General features: G+C 41.2%; 1 protein-coding gene across 5 annotated transcripts in view; it reads left to right on the top strand.

Annotated features, from left to right (window-relative positions):
• LOC122550838 (F-box-like/WD repeat-containing protein TBL1X) overlaps positions 1–19,929 on the top strand; it is a 399,066-nt gene that overhangs the window by 307,321 nt on the left and 71,816 nt on the right. For all 5 annotated transcript variants that reach the window (XM_043692158.1, XM_043692156.1, XM_043692157.1 and 2 more), the window contains one exon: positions 11,886–12,031. In XM_043692158.1, the coding sequence (XP_043548093.1) occupies positions 11,886–12,031 (146 nt within the window). The remainder of the gene's footprint in view (positions 1–11,885; positions 12,032–19,929) is intronic.

The following is a 19,929-nucleotide window of genomic DNA, read 5'->3' as shown; positions in this document are numbered from 1 at the left end:
TGTGTCTAGTGATTCACCACATCTAGGTTTGACCGCTAATCTCCTGTCTAATGTCCACAGTGTTAGTATCTACTGGCAGCTGTGAAATCCAGTCTCTTATCTCTCCAGTCTTTTGCTCCTCACGTGTTTAAGACTCTGACCCCACTACCTGACTATGCAACAGTTCTTGGATATCTGAAAGAATGAAGGCTAAGGTACGGTAGTGGTGAGGAAGGTAGAAAAGCAAGAGGTTTGCAGTTACACCATCTGGAGCTTGTAAATGAGTATTTAATATATAAATGAGAAGAGAATGTGAGAAGCTGGATTATATATAACCATGATGTTGTCCTTGGGTGGTTTACACCATACCACTGGCTACAGCTATGATTTCCAGCACGTGATCCTCTCTCAGGGTGAGAACATGTAACAATGCCTATCCCCACTGCTTCTGTGCTGATGCCTCTGACTGTAGACATGAGATGTGTGAATGGAGATTGTTGGTACACTGGTTGAGTAAAGTGCCTGATGGAGTGTTGTGTGAGGCTGCTGTGTACTTACTAGGATATGGAAGATGCATTCACTGACATTAACCAGTCTTTTGAGGTTATTGTGGTATTATATCCAGGCCCTTAGATTGCTATTGTTAATTATCTGCTCCCATTGCACTTTTTGTTGTTGTCTAGTAAGTTCCCTCATCCCCTAAAGGAAAAAGACTGTCTGTCCTCTTGGCACATCTTACACCAAAGCCTCCAGCACAGTGAAGGAGAATAACAGAGTGTGGTATCTGTCTGTCGTGCAATTTTTCAAAGCTCTTTTTGGTCTCTAAATCCACCTGAGCCCTTGCTTCAGCCAGAATGTACCATGCCTTTAAGAGGTGGAGACTGGATTTAAGAAATGTGGGCTAGCTTTAATGGTGCTAACCTCACATGAACCTTGGGCCCTTACTGAGGTGTGCTGCTATGCAGTGGCACTTTTAAGTATTGGGTTGCAGACCACAACTATTGTAATTGGTTTGAGTACTGCCTGCATTATTTGTACGGACGTAGAACAACAGCCTGTCACTATGTCTGCACCTTTAAAATGATGCAAGTTCACAGAAATATTTTGTTAATCAATGCCTTTTGTTCAGTGGCCATTTCTGACATTTTTTGTTGGCAATTTCACTTTAAATCCAGTCAGTATAGTTAAGTTTAAAAACCTCCTGCGGTTAGTTTTATCTCCATTCTAGATTGGTACAAATATTAGTTTGTTGATTGACAAGATTGTAGGTTGGAGAGACAAACTAACCCTCTTAATTCAAAAGTAAATGATGCTGCATTTGTGTTTCAGATTATGGATATGAATTGAGATGCCTTTTAGATCCATGGAGCATAATAACTGTTTTATTTAAGTTAAACTTGAAATCAGAGACAACCTTCAAGAGTTAAAATCAGATCAGTGTAGCTCCCACAACGGTGAAAAAGAATTAAGGAATGAATAATTGTGCAAATAAAATTTCAATTTCGAAATCTCATTTCTTAATACAGATTAAAACATTGATTAATTTGCTTTCAGGGATTAGGATACTTACAGTATACAGTAAATTAGGTAGGTAAAAACAATGACTGCTGATGCTGGAAACCAGATTCTGGATTAGTGGTGCTGGAAGAGCACAGCAGTTCAGGCAGCATCCAAGGAGCTTCGAAATCGAAGTTTCGGGCAAAAGCCCTTCAATAACGTCGATTTCGAAGCTCCTTGGATGCTGCCTGAACTGCTGTGCTCTTCCAGCACCACTAATCCAGTATACAGTAAATTGTCTTGTTATTTGTTTTTTCAATGTTTCGAAATAATTTGCTTAAATCTTAAGGTTTAAAAAAAGAGTTTTTGATGTTCTGTCACTATCAGGTATAGGAGGAGCTTTCTGTTGAGATATAGATCAGACCCAGTAAATGAAATAATTGAGAAAAAATGTCTCAGTTTTGCAAGCTTGTTCTGAGAATGAACAATCATAGGAGCAATTATAGTGTTGTGGCAATGTCACTGGGCTAGTAGTTCAGAAGACTAGGTCATGCTCCGCAGATAGCTAATCCCACTACAACAGCTGATGGGATTTGAATTTGATTAACAAATCAGAAATTGAAAAACTGGTCTGTGCAATAGTGACCTTGTAACTGTTGTCAATTGTCGTCCAAACACACCTGGTTGACTGAGGATATCTGACATTGTTATCTGGTCTGGCCTATGTGAAACTCCTGATAACAGCTTAACTGCTTTCAAGGTCACTTAGGGATGAGCAATATCCCATGAGTGAATAATAGAAAGCAGATAATATGAGCAATAAAACTCACCTCTGAGATTAATCTAAAAATAGAGAAACCCATTTTTCAAGAACAACAGGGGCAAAGAAAGCATGTTCTTGAATAAATAGCCAATATTAATACCTCCTGAGTCAATTAAGTTTTTAGGTTAATTGGATTTTGAATCGAATTCTTATTTTTATGAATTGGCATTACAGGTGCAGAACATTTAATATTTGTTCTTGGGATGGTGTAGCACCAGCTGAATCTCAGTTGCCCTTATTATTGAGTCATCTGGAGAGTGAGGGCTGGAGTAGATTTCCTTCCTTGAACAGAATGTACACCAGTTGAATTTTCATGACAGTCAAGCTTTCATAAGTATTTAATCTAATGCAACTTTAGAAGTCACCAAGTTTAATTAATTCAATTTCTTACAGTGTCATGGGGAGAATTTAACTCTCAATCTGTAGATTATTACTCCATGACCATAACCACTGGCTACTCTACAAATTTGTATCCTTCGTGGTGAGAATGTGCATTAATAATTTGATCAGAGAATTTAGTGAACGCATTGTGATTTTACGCCTATTAAAATTATCCTGGTTATTTGGAATTTTTTTGAGAAACTTAAGGTAATTATTTAGCCACTATGTTAAAATGATTTTCAATATATAGATCCAGTGAACCTTGAGTTTATAGAATTGAGCAGATGGCTGGTAAAGTTATTAGGTAAACAACAAATTGTTTTCTACATTAAACAAAAAGAGAACATCTGAAGTAAAAACAGAAAATTCTGGAACTTGTCAATTAGTTTGGCTGCATCAATGAAGAGAAAAAAACAAAGTTAGCATTACTGGCAAAAGTTAGAAGTGCATAATTACTTCTGAAGAGTTTCAGACAAGAGGCCATCACTAAGACCTGTGTTTTTATTACTACAAATTTAAATTAATTTCTATCAACCAACATGGGTTTATCTGAGCAATTATTATTAGAACTGTCTTAAATGCGTGAAGCACAATAGGATAGGAATTCCACTTCTGCACTGGTCTGACCATGGTTTTTTGTGCTTTTACATTAGTGCAGTGAAGGCACTGAACTGAAGGAAGCCGAAATGGAATTTCTGCCCAGGATGTTTTCGAACTTTTGGGATTTAGCAAGGCACACCATAACAGTTTCTATAGCTGCTAATCAAAGTGTGCATAACGTTGCATGACGTAGTGTGGCCAAGCAGTCTAAGGTGCTGGATCCAGTTTCCAGTCCCTCAGGCAGCGTGAGTTCGAATCCCATTGCTGCCATTTCTGTGGATCAGCTGTAATGCTGCATGTTAAAATGCCAAGTGTATTTAAGTTCAAAACAAAAAAAAATGTGGGTTTGCTTCTTGGGGCGGCACGGTGGCTCAGTGGTTAGTAGTGTTGCCTTACAGCACCAGGGACCCAGGTTCGATTCCCACCTTGGGTGACTGTGTGGAGTTTGCACATTCTCCCCATGTCTGCGTGGGTTTTCTCCCACAATCCAAAAATGTGCAAGTTAAGTGAATTGGTCGTGCCAAATTGCTCATAGTCAGGGGTAAATATGGGGAATGGGTCTGGGTGGGTTACTCTTCAGAGGGTCAGTATCGACTTGTTGGGCCGAAGGGCCTGTTTCCATACTGTAGGGAGTCTAATCTAATCTAATCATTAACATGTAAAGGAAAGAAAACCAATAGGGAACAACAAAAGATTCTGTATGCAAGATTTCCTCAATTGTGGAATGTTGCATAGAGTCATAGAGATGTACAGCACAGGAAAAGATTGTTCGGTCCAATTTGTCCATGCTGACCAGATATCCTAAATTAATCTCGTCCCATTTGCCAGCGCTCGGCCCGTATTCCTCTAAACCCTTCATATACCCACCCAGATGCCTTTTAAATGTTGTAATTGTACCAGCCTCCACCATTTCCTCTGGCAGTTTGTTCCATACACGCACCACCCTTTACGTGAAATAGTTGCCCCTTAGGTCCCTTTTAAATTTTACCCTCTCACCATAAACCTATGCCCTCTAGTTCTGGACTCCCCCACTCCAGGGAAAAGGCCTTGTCTATTTACCCCATCATGCCCCTCAACTTTTTATAAACCTCTATAAGGTCATACCTCAGCTTCCTATGGTGCATGGAAAATAGCCCCCGCCTATTCAGCCTTTCCCTATAGCTGCAACCCTCCCAACCCTGGCAACATCCTTGTAAATCTTTTCTGAACTCTTTCAAGTTTCATAGCATCATTCTTATAGGAGTGAGACCAGAATTGCACACAATATTCTAGTGTTTGAAAATTCAGAATTGGGAACTGTATTCATCTTGTGGTCTACATCAATAGGAAGGAATTCCAATTCTGTAAGATACAAGTTGTTTGTGATGCACAGAATGTTTAATTCCTCACTGCAAGATATATTATATTAATGCCTGATTCATTCACTGTTTTAAAACAGTAGTGTCCCAGTAGTGTCCTTTATAGTCTTTATAAATAAAATCAGGCAATTCGGTCCATCAGGTCCCTGTGGTGTTTTTGCTTTGCTCGAGTCTTCCCTGAGCCTTTTTTGTGTAACAATCAATTTATCTCTCTCTTGCTTTCTCCTTTGTATTTTCCTATCAGAGTCTTTGTCCTTGTATTTTGCAATTTAATCATGTACCATCTAGCTCTAGAGTAATTACTTCTAGCTGTCTGGATATGGTGCCGACAAGCAATTTCCAAATGTACATTTTAACTTCTTTGTTAGCTTGACTGCTTTTAACTGAACAGTTCAGCTTTACCAATAAACATTTAATCAGCTTATTGAAATTTGCAATCTTTCTTAATTAGATCAAATAACTTAGCAAATGTTTCAGTACAAAGTGGTGTAAAGCTCTTTGCCAATTATGAGATTAATGAAACCAGTGGTTGATCTCAAGAAGGAAGAATAATGAAGGAAATAATTTGTTGATAGAAAGCTGCCTTCTATTTTCCCACAGATTGTATTTGCACAGGGCATTATTCAGCAGTAAACCTTAGACTTAGTAGTAAAACCTAAAATGCCAACATTTTCTTAATATGAGTAAAGAAACCGATTTAATAAATGCTATAGATTTGCCAACTACAAATTGCGATTTGATCAAAACGTCTATTGCAAGGCAATTATAACAACAATAACAAAAATGTAATTTTCATAATTTGTAGTTGGGAATTTTGCGAACACATGAATTTTTTTTTATGGTTGCTTTTTGGAGAGTTTCCATCCCAGTGATCTTAATTTGGTCATCAGTATAAATTAGTGGGCCTAATTATTTCAAATGCATTACAAAAATTGATGAGTGCTATTTATTCCAACCTTTGCATATATCTACACGTTTTATTTGGTGCTTAACATGTAGGATGTGTGGTTTTAAACTTTGAATAAGGAATCTGAAGTTCAGTTTCCTAAAAGAACTTTGTGGCACCAAGCTTTCAACAATGGCTATTTCGATAACCACTGAGAGAAAATTCTACATGATTGGTATGCTATTGTCCAATGATGGAAACTGTTTTCTGAAATCTGGAATAGCACTAAGATGCTAGACAGTGGAAGTTTTGCAAAAAATGTATTTATAAAGTTTGACCAAATTTCCTCCCCATTGGATTTGGTTGTCAGGACTGTACCCATTTGACGCATTCATTCTAGATCTTCAGCTGTTTATATCATTTTCACTTTACATGTATCTGACAATCTAGGATTTTTTATTTTCATTGATATTTTCCTTTCTCAATATTTTTATTCATGCTGGAATATAGACCTGCAAGTACTGGCGGCTTGCACAGAGTGTCCGTTCCTCATGTGATCCTAATGTTTCAGTGTCACTACATTGTGGGGATAGAACAGGAAAGAGCACTTACGTCCTCTGTTGATGTGTTCACTGCACTTCTGGCAGTATTTAGTCAGCGAGCAGTGTCAATAGTGATTTTTCTCCCAACCTGTCCATTTATAAAATTTGGCAATTAATGCATGCATCTTTTCTCCTATTGAGCCATGGAAGAACTTGGTGAGTGCAGTTGAAAGACAAAATATGAATTCTTGATATTCCAGAGTAAATAAAAAATGCAGAATCGAGAAATCCAAGTCAAAAAAAATTGCTGCAACTGCTCAGAACAGTCACCATCTGGAAAGATCAGATGAGTTAACACATTAGGACTTATCAAAATTGAAGGATATTTTGGCACTTCCTATAAAGGAACTGAACTAGGGCATGAGGCAGGAAAAACAACCTTGGAAAGAAATGCAATTAATATATCTTTAAATGCTGAAATAACAAGTGATGTATAGCAGAAGACAATGCAATGCATAATGGGAGCAATTAATAAATTGAGCATATTTATAAAGCAGAATGATAATGTTAATAGCCAAAGGAAGTGGGGCAATTAGGAAGAAACAAAAGCATGAAAATGTGCAAAATTGAGTAGGTTTCAGGAGCATGAGAGAAAAGTGAAAAGTCAGCCAGTACCAAGGATGTAGAAGATAACCATTTAATTGAATGTTGCTAGCAGATCCACTTAAAATTTGAACTAATGACAACTACGAAAGTTGAGAGGCACGTTAGCAAGCTTCAGTAAATAAGGGCACTAATGATGCTATTATGGACTGAAATCAGACTGTCAAAACTCTCGCATGTTGCACCTTCCGGATGTAAGGTGCACTGTATGTTCACAAATCAAAGAACAGGCACTGTTGAATAAAAGGCAATTAAAAGGGATTACAGCTGAAAACACTAGGGATGATATCCTACAAATGTCAATCAATATTCAGAATTTATTAATCTGATTAATAACAATAATGAGTAGCTATGACTCAGTCTCTATTTCTGATTACAATTATTGTGGATGTTTGTTTCTGCCCAGTTACCTGTTGTCCTGTAATGAAAATAACGCCTTTGGTCTGGATTTCCAGTTTGTTGCGTTGTCATGTTACAAATTTTAATGTCACTGTGTATATAGATGGTCAGATTTGAGGAATAGTGAGAAACACTCCGGTATTATTTAGTAGTACATGAACTAAGCTAGAAATAAAGCAACTTAAAAACAAAATCCAAAAATTATGCTAGAGCATGGATGAAGTGAGTGGGAATATGATGACCAAAAATTAAATGACAAAAGTGTATTTTTGCAAACAGAAGTTTGACAGGAGTGAGGGTACCAAGTGTTTAAAGCTCTCGATGGTAGATGAACAAAGCAATTTAGTGTTCAAGCACTTGACATCAAAAGTGAACTCAAAGATCTAAAAAGCAATTGTAAAAAGTTAATGGGATGTCAGGCTTCATCAGAAGAGCTGCAGACTATATAAGAAAAAATCTGGTATGTAGAGCATCAGGTAGACCAGTTTGCCAAATTGAAGTTAGATTTTAAGTTTTGAGCAGCAAAGTGTTTTTCAGAGAACAGGTCACTCAGGTGTCAGTTAAATAGAGCTGAGGAATAGAACTCCCATCTGCCACAACCTGTTCCTGATCAGCTGCTTCAAGATTGTCCTTGTCCTAGGCAGTACCTGGACGAGAGGCCCCCTGTTCAGCCACTAATTCTTCTCCTTTCCTCTGTCAAATACTGTGGATGCCAGAGATCTGAAGTGAAAGCAGAAGACATGTATTTTCTAATTCCAGAGCCAGCTTGCAGACTCATTGCTGTGGGTCCATGCCTCGGGCTGTTAACTGCTCCTCCAGTCACAGACTGGTGCACTCCCACATTTACTGCTGATCAGCCCACTGGTAAGTCTGCAGCAGCAAAAGCGGGAGAGGAAAAGCCTCTGATTGGAGGAGCAACTTCTTGTAAAATCTGTGAATGAGCTGTAAACTATAGCTATCGAGTCACAGAAGCGTAAAACACAGAGAAACGCCCTTTGGCCCATTGAGTCTGCACTGGTCAAAACCAACTACCTAACGATTCCATTTTCCAACATTTTAGATTAGATTACTTTACAGTGTGGAAACAGGCCCTTCGGCCCAACAAGTCCACACCGACCCGCCGAAGCGCAAACCACCTATACCCCTACATTTACCCCTTACCTAACACTACGGACAATTTAGCATGGCCAATTCACCTGACCTGCACATTTTTGGACTGTGGGAGGAAACCGGAGCACCCGGAGGAAACCCACGAAGACACGGGGAGAATGTGCAAACTCCACACAGTCAGTCGCCTGAGGCGGGAATCGAACTCGTGTCTCTGGCGCTGTGAGGCAGCAGTGCTAGCCACCGTGCCGCCCAATTTGATTCATAATCTTGTAGGCCTTGGAATCACAAGTATACATCTAAACATGTACATGTAAATATGTACAAGTATTAAATGTTATGAGGGTTTCTGCCTCTACTACCCTTCCAAGCAGTGAATTCCAGATTCCCACCAGTCTGTGGCGCCATGTCATGTAACTATCTTAAAAACACTTAGCCTGTCTGGTCTGAAATCCATGCAATAACATAATACTTATCCACAACAATAACTTTCCACACAACATAAAAATAAGGGCAAAAATTCAATGGTCTTTGGACTAGTGTGAGGCAGGCATCTTGAGGAGTGACTAAGAAGCCACCCTCCCCAGTGAGAAAGCCCACCGGAGAAAGCTTCAATCAGCTATTTTTAATTAAAGCAGGCATCAGCCCATCTGAAATGCTCTGACCCATTGGCCTTATGTTGAACTTAAGAGGTCAAAGGTCCTGGTGCTATTGCTAAGGGCACCTGGACTGGTATCGACTCCCTGCAAGCCAGGATCATCACTTGAGCTGTCTTGAGTGGACACCTGCAGCTAAACATTCTGGATATTACACTCCGGCCTCCATCAGTAATCTCCCTTGTCTGTGCAATTTGGTGAAATCCATATTGATCCCGTGTGGTTGGAGCATCCCAAGGTGGAAGATGAGGCTTTCTTCTTCCGGGCGTCGGGTGGCTAGAGTTTGGCAGTGGAGGAGTCCCAGGACTTTGGATGTCCTTGGCAGAGTAGGAAGGGGAGTTAAAGTCTAGATTAGAGTAGTGCTGGAAAAGCACAGCAGGTCAGGCAGCATCCGAGGAGCAGGAAAATCGACGTTTCGGGCAAAAGCCCTTCATCAGGATTAGAGCATCATCAGCACCTTCATCAGCATCTGCAGTCCTTGTTTTTACCTGGGGGAGTTAAAGTGTTTGGCCTGACGGAGGTGGAGTTGTTTAGTGCATGTATCCCAGAGATATTCTCTGAAACGTTCTGCAAGTTGGCGTCCCCTTTCACCAATGTAGAGGAGACCACATCGAGAGCAACAGTTGATGTTGTGTGTCGAAGTACAGGTGAATTCCTGTCTGATGTGGAATGATCCTTTGGGGCCTTGGAGGTAGGTGAGGGGGAAGGTGTGGGCACATGTTTTGCGCTTCTTGCAGTGGCAGGGGAAGGTGCTGGGAGTGTGTTGGTGGGGGGCGTGGACCTAACAAGGTAGTCGCAGAGGGAATGGTCCCTCCAGAAGACAGATAGGGGAGGGGAGGGAAATATATCCCTGGGCGTGGGGTCTGTTTGTAAGTGGCGGAAATGGCGGAGGATGATGCGATGTATCCGGGAGTTGGTGGGATGGGCTGTGGGTGGATGGATGGTGGGAGTCTGTGCTTGTTACAATTGGAGTGGTGGAGTTCAAGGACAGAGTTGGAAGAAATGGAGGAGATGCGCTGGAGGGCATCATCGACCAAGTGCTTGGTCCATTGCTACTATGTCTCTGGAAACTTAATCTCCACCCTTCCCCTATGGCAGTTTCCTGTGTAATCACTGAAGGTCTAACTCTTAACTTTTTACTTGTTCCACCTCACTCTCTTCAAAGCCCCAAACACACCTTCAAGGTGAAGTAGCATTTTACTTGCACTTTCAATCTGGTCTGATGCAGTCTCCTTGACATTGGTGAGACCAAAATTAAACTGGCTTGACTTCCTGTTACTTGCCATTTTAATAAATAATTTTGCTCTCTGCTAACATTTTCACTCAGGGTCTGCTACACTGTTGCATTGAAGCTCCACAAAAATTGGAGGAACTGTACCTCATATTTTGCTTAGCCACTTTATAGTTTGAACTAAACATTGGATTTAAAAATGTCAGAGCATGGCCTCTGTTCAAACTCAAGGTGTAACCTCTGTCCTCCATTTTTATGGGGCTTAGTTTAACATCTCATTTGAAGGATAGCACCTTTGACATCACACCATATCCTCAAGCTCTGGACGGCAACTTCCAACTCTCAGCATGGCTGTGATGTTGAAGAGAAGGTTCTGGATCATGCACATCATTTATTACTGACTTGGATGAGGGAGTCGAGGGGTGGGTCAGTAAATTTGCAGATGATACGAAGATTGGTGGAGTTGTGGATAGTGAGGAGGGCTGTTGTCGGCTGCAAAGGGACTTAGATATGATGCAGAGCTGGGCTGAGGAGTGGCAGATGGAGTTCAACCCTGCCAAGTGTGAGGTTGTCCATTTTGGAAAGACAAATAAGAATGCGGAATACAGGGTTAACGGTAGGGTTCTTAGTGAGGTGGAGGAACAGAGGGATCTTGGGGTCTATGTTCATAGATCTTTGAAAGTTGCCACTCAGGTGGATAGAGCTTGTAAGAAGGCCTATGGTGTATTAGCGTTCATTAGCAGAGGGATTGAATTCAAGAGTCGTGAAGTGATGTTGCAACTGTACAGGACTTTGGTTAGGCCACATTTGGAGTACTGTGTGCAGTTCTGGTCGCCTCACTTTAGGAAAGATGTGGAAGCTTTGGAGAGGGTGCAGAGAAGATTTACCAGGATGTTGCCTGGAATGGAGAATAGGTCGTACGAGGATAGGTTGAGAGTGCTAGGCCTTTTCTCGTTGGAACGGCGAAGGATGAGGGGTGACTTGATAGAGGTTTATAAGATGATCAGAGGAATAGATAGAGTAGACAGTCAGAAACTTTTTCCCCGGGTACAACAGAGTGTTACAAGGGGACATAAATTTAAGGTGAAGGGTGGAAGGTATATGGGAGATGTCAGGGGTGGGTTCTTTACCCAGAGAGTGGAATGTGCTGCCTGTGGGAGTGGTAGAGTCAGAATCTTTGGTGACCTTTAAGCGGCAATTGGTTAGGTACATGGATCGGTGCTTAAGCTAGGACAAATGTTCGGCACAACATCGTGGGCCAAAGGGCCTGTTCTGTGCTGTATTGTTCTATGTTCTATAGCTGAAAATGTGTTGCTGGAAAAGCGCAGTAGGTCAGGCAGCATCCAAGGAACAGGAGAATCGACGTTTCGGGCATAAGCATTCCTGAAGAAGGGCTGATGCCTGAAACGTCGATTCTCCTGTTCCTTGGATGCTGCCTGACCTGCTGCGCTTTTCCAGCAACACATTTTCAGCTCTGATCTCCAGCATCTGCAGTCCTCACTTTCTCCTCCATGCACATCATAGGAAAAGCAGTCAGGTAGTCGAGTGCCAGTAAGACAATTAATGGTGTTAAGGGCAAGGTGAAAATGTGAAAAATAGATGTAATGTTTCTAAATTAATCTGCAAAAATCTTCACAATCTGGATACTGAAAATTTGTATTCAGGCAGAGTGTGCTGCCTGTTCTTCATGAGCAAGGATGTCCTTTGTGAATAATGCTCACTTGTAACTTTTTAATTAATATTGCTTTTTTTTTCTTTTTCAGGTTTCTCTCATTCGGCATTCACATTTGGAATAGAAAGTCACATAAGTCAGTCAAACATCAATGGGACACTAGTGCCACCTGCAGCACTAATCTCAATCCTTCAGAAAGGATTGCAGTATGTCGAGGCAGAGATCAGCATCAATGAGGTAATATGATGGCAAACAAAATATTTATTACATTTAACCCAGTCACTTTCTGGTTCCTGTTAGACAACAATTTGCAGTTTAACTGTCTGTTGACTTCCTTCAATGTTAAATGTTTTGATATTTACATATGAGTATGGAGGAGTTTTGAAAAAAAAGGACTCTTGAATTTCACTAGTACTTTAACATTAAAACAGTGATCGCTGCACTAAGAACTTGTATGGAATAATCTATCATGGTCTTTTTGAGTGCTTCACTTGGTAGAAATGGCTGAAAGCCTTTTACATTTCTTAATTGATTGCCAGCCAAGTTAAAGGCTACCACGATAACCTCACTATAGTTGTACTGCAAATCTGGTTAACATAATGACCCAGGTTTTCTGATGGCCAGACAATCATTATGCCAGTGTAGATGTGGGTTGTATCTGGGGACCCTGCAGAATCCCTGTCATGGCAGATGCTGAAGAAATTTCCTGCGAAGTTGAATTTTCTGCTGCACAGTTCCTTTATGCATGAAGCCTCTGAATGTCTCAATAATCCACAGACTTTAGGGGGTTCTGATAAAATTAGGTAAAATAGTCACTCGAGGAATGTTAGAACTTTAACTACATTGTCCAACTGCTGAGTAACTATTCCACAGACCCCATGCGTACCTCTAACTACACTCACCCAGACCACTTAGAACTCCTAGATATAACCTAGCCCCAACCCTACCTCGTACCCCTTTCTCATTGCTGTCCTCCCACACATCCCATTGGTCAACTTTCTTTCCATACTCCTTCCCATACTACATGCTGTCCATTTCCACTCCCTGAGCTAAATCCTTATTCCCTTTTTCTGTACTGTTGCCACCCACCCTGTTCCTGCACTGTTCTTCTCTCCCTTACCTGTCCCTTTATGCTCCAGTCATGCTCTCCTACCGACCATCCCACATGCTCCTTACCCATCCTATCATCCGCCATGTGATCTTGCTTTACCCTCTGCTTTCCGAGAGCACTCTGTATTGAGGTCTCTCCACATCCCTGCCAATGATAGTGCAACTCTGTATTGAGAAGCCAGCTCACTCATCTCAATAATATCTGTAAATAAATGCCTGTATTTTTAAAAACACTATTAAAATATTAATTACTGGCAGCACCTTCATATTAGCACATTATAATTTTGATAGTCTGCAGTTATCAATCCAGTTAAAAGTAGTACCTTTAAACAAAAATATTTGCACTCTCTGCTTCCTTACCTTCCAAGTAAATGGAGAGCTCTTCATTGAAAGGCATGTAGCTCAGGGTTTTTTTAAACTGCAGCTGTGCAAGATTCATAGAGATGTACAGCAAGGAAACCGACCCTTCAGTCCAATTCGTGCATGCCAACCAGATATCCTAAATTAATCTCGTCTCCCTTGCCAAGTTCAGTTCCTGCCTCTGGTGACTGTCTGTGTGGAGTTTGCACATTCTTCCCGTGTCTGCATGGGTTTCCTCCAGGTGCTCCGGTTTCCTCCCACATTCTAAAGATGTGCAGGTTAGGTGAATTGGCTATGCTAAATTGCCCTTAATGTTCAGGGATGTGTAGGTTAGGTGCATTAGTCAGGGGTAAAGGTAGGGTAGGGGAATGATTCTGGGTGGGTTACTCTTTGGAGGGTCAGTGTGGACTTGTTGGGCTGAAGGGCCTGTTTCCACACTATAGGGATTCTAATTCTTGCCAGCATTTGGCCATATCCCTCTAAACCCTTCCTATTCATATACCCATCCAGATGCCTTTTAAATGTTGTAGTTGTATCAGCCTCCACCACTTTGTCTTGTAGCTCATTTCATACATGCAGCACCTTCTGCGTGAAAAGGTTGCCCCTTGGGTCTCTTTCAGATCTTTCCCCTCTCACCCTAAACCTATGCCTCTAGTTTTGGACTCCCCCACCCCAGGGAAAAGACTGTCTATTTACCCTGTCCATTCCCCTCATGATTTTATAAACCTCTCGAAGATCACCCCTCAGCCTCTGATGCTCCAGGGAAAACAGTCCCAGCCTGTTCAGCCTCTCCCTATAGCTCAAATCCTCCAATCCTGGCAACATCCTTGTAAATCTTTTCTGAACCCTTTCAAGTTTCACAACATCCTTCTGATAGGACGGAGACCAGAATTGCACACACTGTGCCAAAAGTGGCCTAACCAATATTCTGTACAGCCGCTACATGACCTCCCAACTCCTTTCCCAAAGGAAAGGATACTAAATGCCGCCTTCACTATCCTGTCTACCTGAGACTCCACTTTCAGGAATATGAACTGCACTTCAAGGTTTCTTTGTTCAGCAACAACACTCCCCAGAACCTTAGCATTAAGTATTAGTCCTGCTCTGTTTTGCCTTCCCAAAGTGTAGAACCTCACATTTATCTAAATCAAACTCTGTCTACCATTCTTCAGCCCATTGGCTCATGTGATCAAGATCTCATTGTACTCTGAGGTAAACTACTTAGCTGTCCACCACACCTCCAATCTTAGTGTCATCTGCAAACTTACTAACTATAACTCCTATGTTCACATCTAAATGACGAAATGCATTGTACCCAGCATGCCACTTGTCACAGGTCTCTACACTGAAAAGCAACCCTCCTTCACCACCCCATGTCTTCTATCTTCGAGCCAGTTCTGTACCAAATGGCTAGTCCTCCCTGTATTCCATGTGATCTAACCTTGTTCACCAGCCTACAACCAGAGGAATCTTGTCGAACACCTTACTGAAATCCATATAGATCACGTCCACCGCTCTGTTGTCATCTGTCTTCTTTATTAATTCAAGCAAAAATAAATCAGAGAAGTTCAGTTCTTAACCTTCCATGTTACTTTAAGATGATTTTCCCAAACCAAAGTAGCAAAAACATTTGTGAGTGCTAGCTGTTGTGTTCAAAGAGCTCTATCTGAGGGAACTGCACAAATTAATCAGCTAAGGAGGGTTGATCAAATATACTAAAATACCCCGAAAGAACTGCTGGATGCTGTAAATCAGTAATTGCCGGAAAATCTCAGCAGGTCTGGCAGCATCAGTGGAAAGAGATCAGAGTTAATGTTTCGGCTCCAGTGACCGTTGATCAGAACTGAGCTTTTCCAGAGATTTCTGTTTTTGATCAAATTTATTATTGGATTCAGAAAGTGTATGATTAAAGTGCCAGCATGATTAAAGTGTCATTAAAATATAAAAACAATCATTCAATACACTCTTGACAACAATGCCCTATCCAGGTAAATCTAATATAAAGCAAAATAGATTATTTTTGCTGGAAACTAAATAAAAGCAGAAAATGCTGGGAAAATATTCAACAGGCCTAACAGTACACATGGAGACAGAAACAGGATCGGATTCAACACAATGTTGACTCTCCTCCTCTCTCAACAGATGCTGCCAGACCAGAGCTTTGCCACCATGTTCTGTTTTTATGTCCCAAATCGATTTGAACTAGATGGTGTCAATTCAGGGTACAGCTGACCAGCTTTTGTTAAACTCAGCTTCTGTTACAGCCACTTGAAATCACGGCAACTTCACATATTAACATACATAACAGCTGCAATATTTGGCCTATCAATCTGGACCTCTTTGGAGGGCTATTTGTAAAGATTTAAATCTAAGGCACATGGATCTTATTGTTTGGTCACTTCTCAGCTTCTGCAGTTCATTGTAAACGCTGAGCAAGTTTTGTGTTCAATCTTTCATAATGGCAACAGAAAATCTCTGAAAGTGTAGTCACAGAAATACTATAATGCTAAGCAAATGAAAAATTTCCTAACTTGAATATGGATTCCTTTGGTGAAATAAAATAGGATAGATTTCTGGTCCATCACATTAAGATCCAAGCAGATCTGCAACATTGCGCACCTCGTAGTACTTTAGCATTGAAATTTCAGTGTTTCTCTTTGTCATTATCTATATTCAACTATTCCAATCTTGTAATAGTCCTCCAGAAGACTTCAAGTCAATAAAAACTTGGCTGTGAACAAAGGACAAAGAAAATTTATAGCCCAGGAACAGACCCTTCGGCCCTCCAAGCCTGAGCCGATCCAAATTCACGTCTAAACCTAGTGTCCAATTCCTAAGCATCTGTATCCCTCTGCTCCCCAACTGCTCATGCATCTGTCCAGAAGCACCTTAAATGAATCTACCGTGCCTGCCTCTGCTGGCAACGCATTCCAGGCATCTACTCTGTAAAGTACTTTCCACATGTATCCCCCTTAAACTTTTCACCTCTCACCTTGAATGCATGACCTCTCGTTATTGAATCCCTCACCCTGGGGAAAAGCTTATCTCCATCCACCCTGTCTATACCCTTCATAATTTCATAAACCTCAATCAGGTGCCCCCTCAATCTCCTTTTCTTCTAATGAAAAAAATCCTAACCTACTCAACCTCTCTTCATAGCTAGCACCTTCCATGCCAGGCGACATCCTCGTAAACCTTCTCTGCACCCTCTCCAAAGCGTTCGCATCCTTTTGGTAATGTGGCGACCAGAACTGTACACCATATTCTAAATGCAGCCAAACCAAAGTCTTGTACAATTTTAATATGTCCTGCCGGCTCTTATACTCAATACCCCGTCTGATGAAGGCAAGCATACCATATGCCTTCTTGACCACTGTGGGTACCCTATCCCGCATCAGTTGTTGTTTGCCCAACAAACCTGTCCTTACTGATGTACATTGGCCCCGATCTCCCAGTACCTTAATTTTAACATTGTCATCATAACATAAGTAACTTTGCTTCTCTCTATCTCTGTAAGCTTCTTAAAATGACCCCACCCACTCTTTATACCTGCACTAAAAATGTACTCTTTCACAATGTTTTTCAATACATCTCCTCGTATCTTCTTGGCTCAGCATCCATTTTATTTAAGCTGATTGGAATATTTCTCATTGTTAAAGGTCCTATGCAAGTTGTTACTGGTAGAAATTAGCAACTCACTCCCATTTACATGGAAATTATAACGCACTGTATAAAAGGGTACTTTCTAAAAATGCCTGAGAAAGCACTTCAATTTAAGGAGTTTGACTGAGCACCATGTGAATTGAGCTTCGGGATGGCCATTACACAATCTGCAGTGGAGCTATTGCTGTACTAAATATTATTACTGAGAAGCTAGTGGGCAGTTATTAATATATTGCTGAATGTAAAACACAGTATAGTTTGTGTGTCCAGTGGCAGACTGCATGCACTTATTAGATTTTGGTCCCTCAATACTTTGTTGTTGCTTCATTTATGTGAGGCAAAACAAGGAGAGGGGAAAAAACAGTGGTTTAGTCACTGAAGGTCATATGCACTAATGGGCATCTTTCAGAGATTTTTCCATTACCTGGTATAAAATAGGCTAAAGCTACGTCATCAGTTTTTCCATGTTACAGCTGAAAATATATTTATACCTCTGCCTTGCAGCAGTATTTGTTACATAAGGCAAGCAGTAATTTTAACATTTAAAAATATAAAAGCAATAGAAACAGAGTAGGAAGACTGGAACATTCTTTGGTGCATAGTGAAATTTTCACCACGTACCAAACAAATCTAAAATTTTTAATGCAAAGTACTTAGTATGCATTGCCTATTTTCTTACAATGACCTCACCAAATTTTTGTTAAAACATGTTCATTCAAATCAATCAAGTAGTTATTTCAGTCTTGTAGCTTCACCTTGGTGTATCATTTGGAAAATAGTAATCCTAGGTTAACAATCAGTATAGTGATATGGAAAAAGCTGTGTTATCTGCAAAGAAAGCTCTGCAGAAAAGTGTCCATGTCTATCCATCCAGTTTATCCCAGTTTTTTTTTGGTTGAGAAGGTGGCTGCCTAGGCGGTATTGCTGACATGTGCTTTGCTACTTGCTTTGTGTCACATTCAGTAAATGAACAGCAAAATCATTACATCATAGTGCTCCAGCTCAATTAAATCAACCTTGAAGTAAACAGGAAACATGAATAAGATTGGTAGACAGACTAACTGAATTATTCAGAGCATGTGCAGCTCGTTTCTCAGATATCATCAAGTTAATGCATTCAGGAGCTTCACTACTGTGTTTAACCCTTAATGTGTATGCACTCTTGTTTATTACTTTATTAACACAGGAAGGTAACATGATATAGCTCAGCATTATAAATAGCCTTTACATGTCCAAACGTTCATAAACCACAAATGTATGAGGTGAGTGTGTTGGGAGTCAAGATACAAGATGACTTCGTGCAGAATTCTCAGCATCTGACCAGTTCTTGTGAAGTCTGTATTTATGTGACTGATCCAGTTCAGTTCATGATTAATAGAAATCCCTGGGATTTTGACATTAGAAACAGGAATTGTTGGAGAAACTCAGCAGGTCTGGCAGCATCTGTGCGGAGAAAGCAGAGTTAATGTGACTCTGCTTTAGAATTTTGATAATGGGAGATTCAGCATTGGTAATGATATTGAACATTAAGGGGATTGATAGGATGCATTCTTACCAGGTCTTACTGCATTTAACCATGGACAACCTTAAGATATGCAAACAGTGCTTAACATTGCGCAATCATCAATGAACATCTTCACCTCTGAGCTCATGATGGGTAGCAGGGTAATTGATGAAACAGTTGAAGATGGTTTGGTTTAGGCACTAACCTAAACAGGGTAATATGATATGTTCTGCTGGAATTGTGGCAATTGCCTAGCAGAACTCTGGTGGTCAGGGACAAAAAATCGATAAGGCTTCTGTGCCATTAGCTTTTGCTCATTGTACAAATCTTTCACAAAAAGTAGATGTGAAAGTGATCATTTTCGGTCAGTCAGTCAGGGAAAATTATTCTAGTGTGCTGATATTGAAGCAGATTTAATTCCAGGCAAGGAGTAGATAAGCAGTAGGACTAACTGATTGTTCATTTCTGTTGCTACCTTGAAATCTTGTTATGTTGTTACAATACTGCCAACAATGTTTTTCCCTTATTCATTCATGGAATGTGAACATTGCTAATAAGGCCAACATTTATGACTCATCCCTAAATGCCCTTGAGAACTGGGTGCATTCTGCCAATATGTGTCTTGCTATTGCTTACTGGTGCTGCATGTATTGCCATAGGTAAGGATTTTTATTTGGCAGTTTGGAGAGGCTGGCCAATCCAAGAAATCCCCAGTGCGGATTTACAGTGCGGACTGGATGATGATTGTTGTACTGGTTTTTTAAAAATTTTATTATTTAATTGGATGGTTGTTGCTGCCAAGAGCAGTAATTATTGCCCATCCCTAATTGTCCTTCATCAGATTGGGCAGCATCCAGGGAACAGGAGATTCGACGTTTCGGGCACAGGCCCTTCTTCAGGAATTCCTGAAGAAGGGCCTGTGCCCGAAACGTCGAATCTCCTGTTCCCTGGATGCTGCCTGACCTGCTGTGCTGTTCCAGCAATAAAGTTTCAACTTTGATCTCCAGCATCTGCAGACCTCACTTTCTCCCCTTCATCAGATTGGCTTACCTGGCCGTTCAACCTCTCCATCCCTCTCACCCATTCCAACCTCTCATCCTTGGAACGTGCAGCCCTCCACTCCCTCCGTTTTCTCCCGCCTCCAATACACCCCATCCACCTGGACACCCCGTGCTGGCCTCTTACATGACCTCGATCTCTTCATAGCCAACTGCCGCCGCGACATTAACCGCCTCAACCTCTCCACCCCTCTCACCCACTCCAACCTCTCACCCTCGGAACATGCAGCCCTCCACTCCTCCCGTTCCAGCCCCAACCTCACTATCAAACCGGCAGACAAGGGAGGCGCAGTAGTAGTTTGGCGCACCGACCTTTACACCGCTGAGGCTAAACGCCAGCTCGCGGACACCTCCTCCTACTGCCCCCTTGAGCATGACCCCACCTCCCACCACCAAACCATCATCTCCCAGACCGTCCATAACCTCATCACCTCAGGGGA

The sequence above is a fragment of the Chiloscyllium plagiosum genome, chromosome 6, assembly GCF_004010195.1.
Source record: "Chiloscyllium plagiosum isolate BGI_BamShark_2017 chromosome 6, ASM401019v2, whole genome shotgun sequence".
Classification (NCBI taxonomy): domain Eukaryota; kingdom Metazoa; phylum Chordata; class Chondrichthyes; order Orectolobiformes; family Hemiscylliidae; genus Chiloscyllium; species Chiloscyllium plagiosum.
The sequence above is the reverse complement of the archived record's forward strand: the minus strand, read 5'-3'. Positions and strand labels throughout refer to the sequence as shown.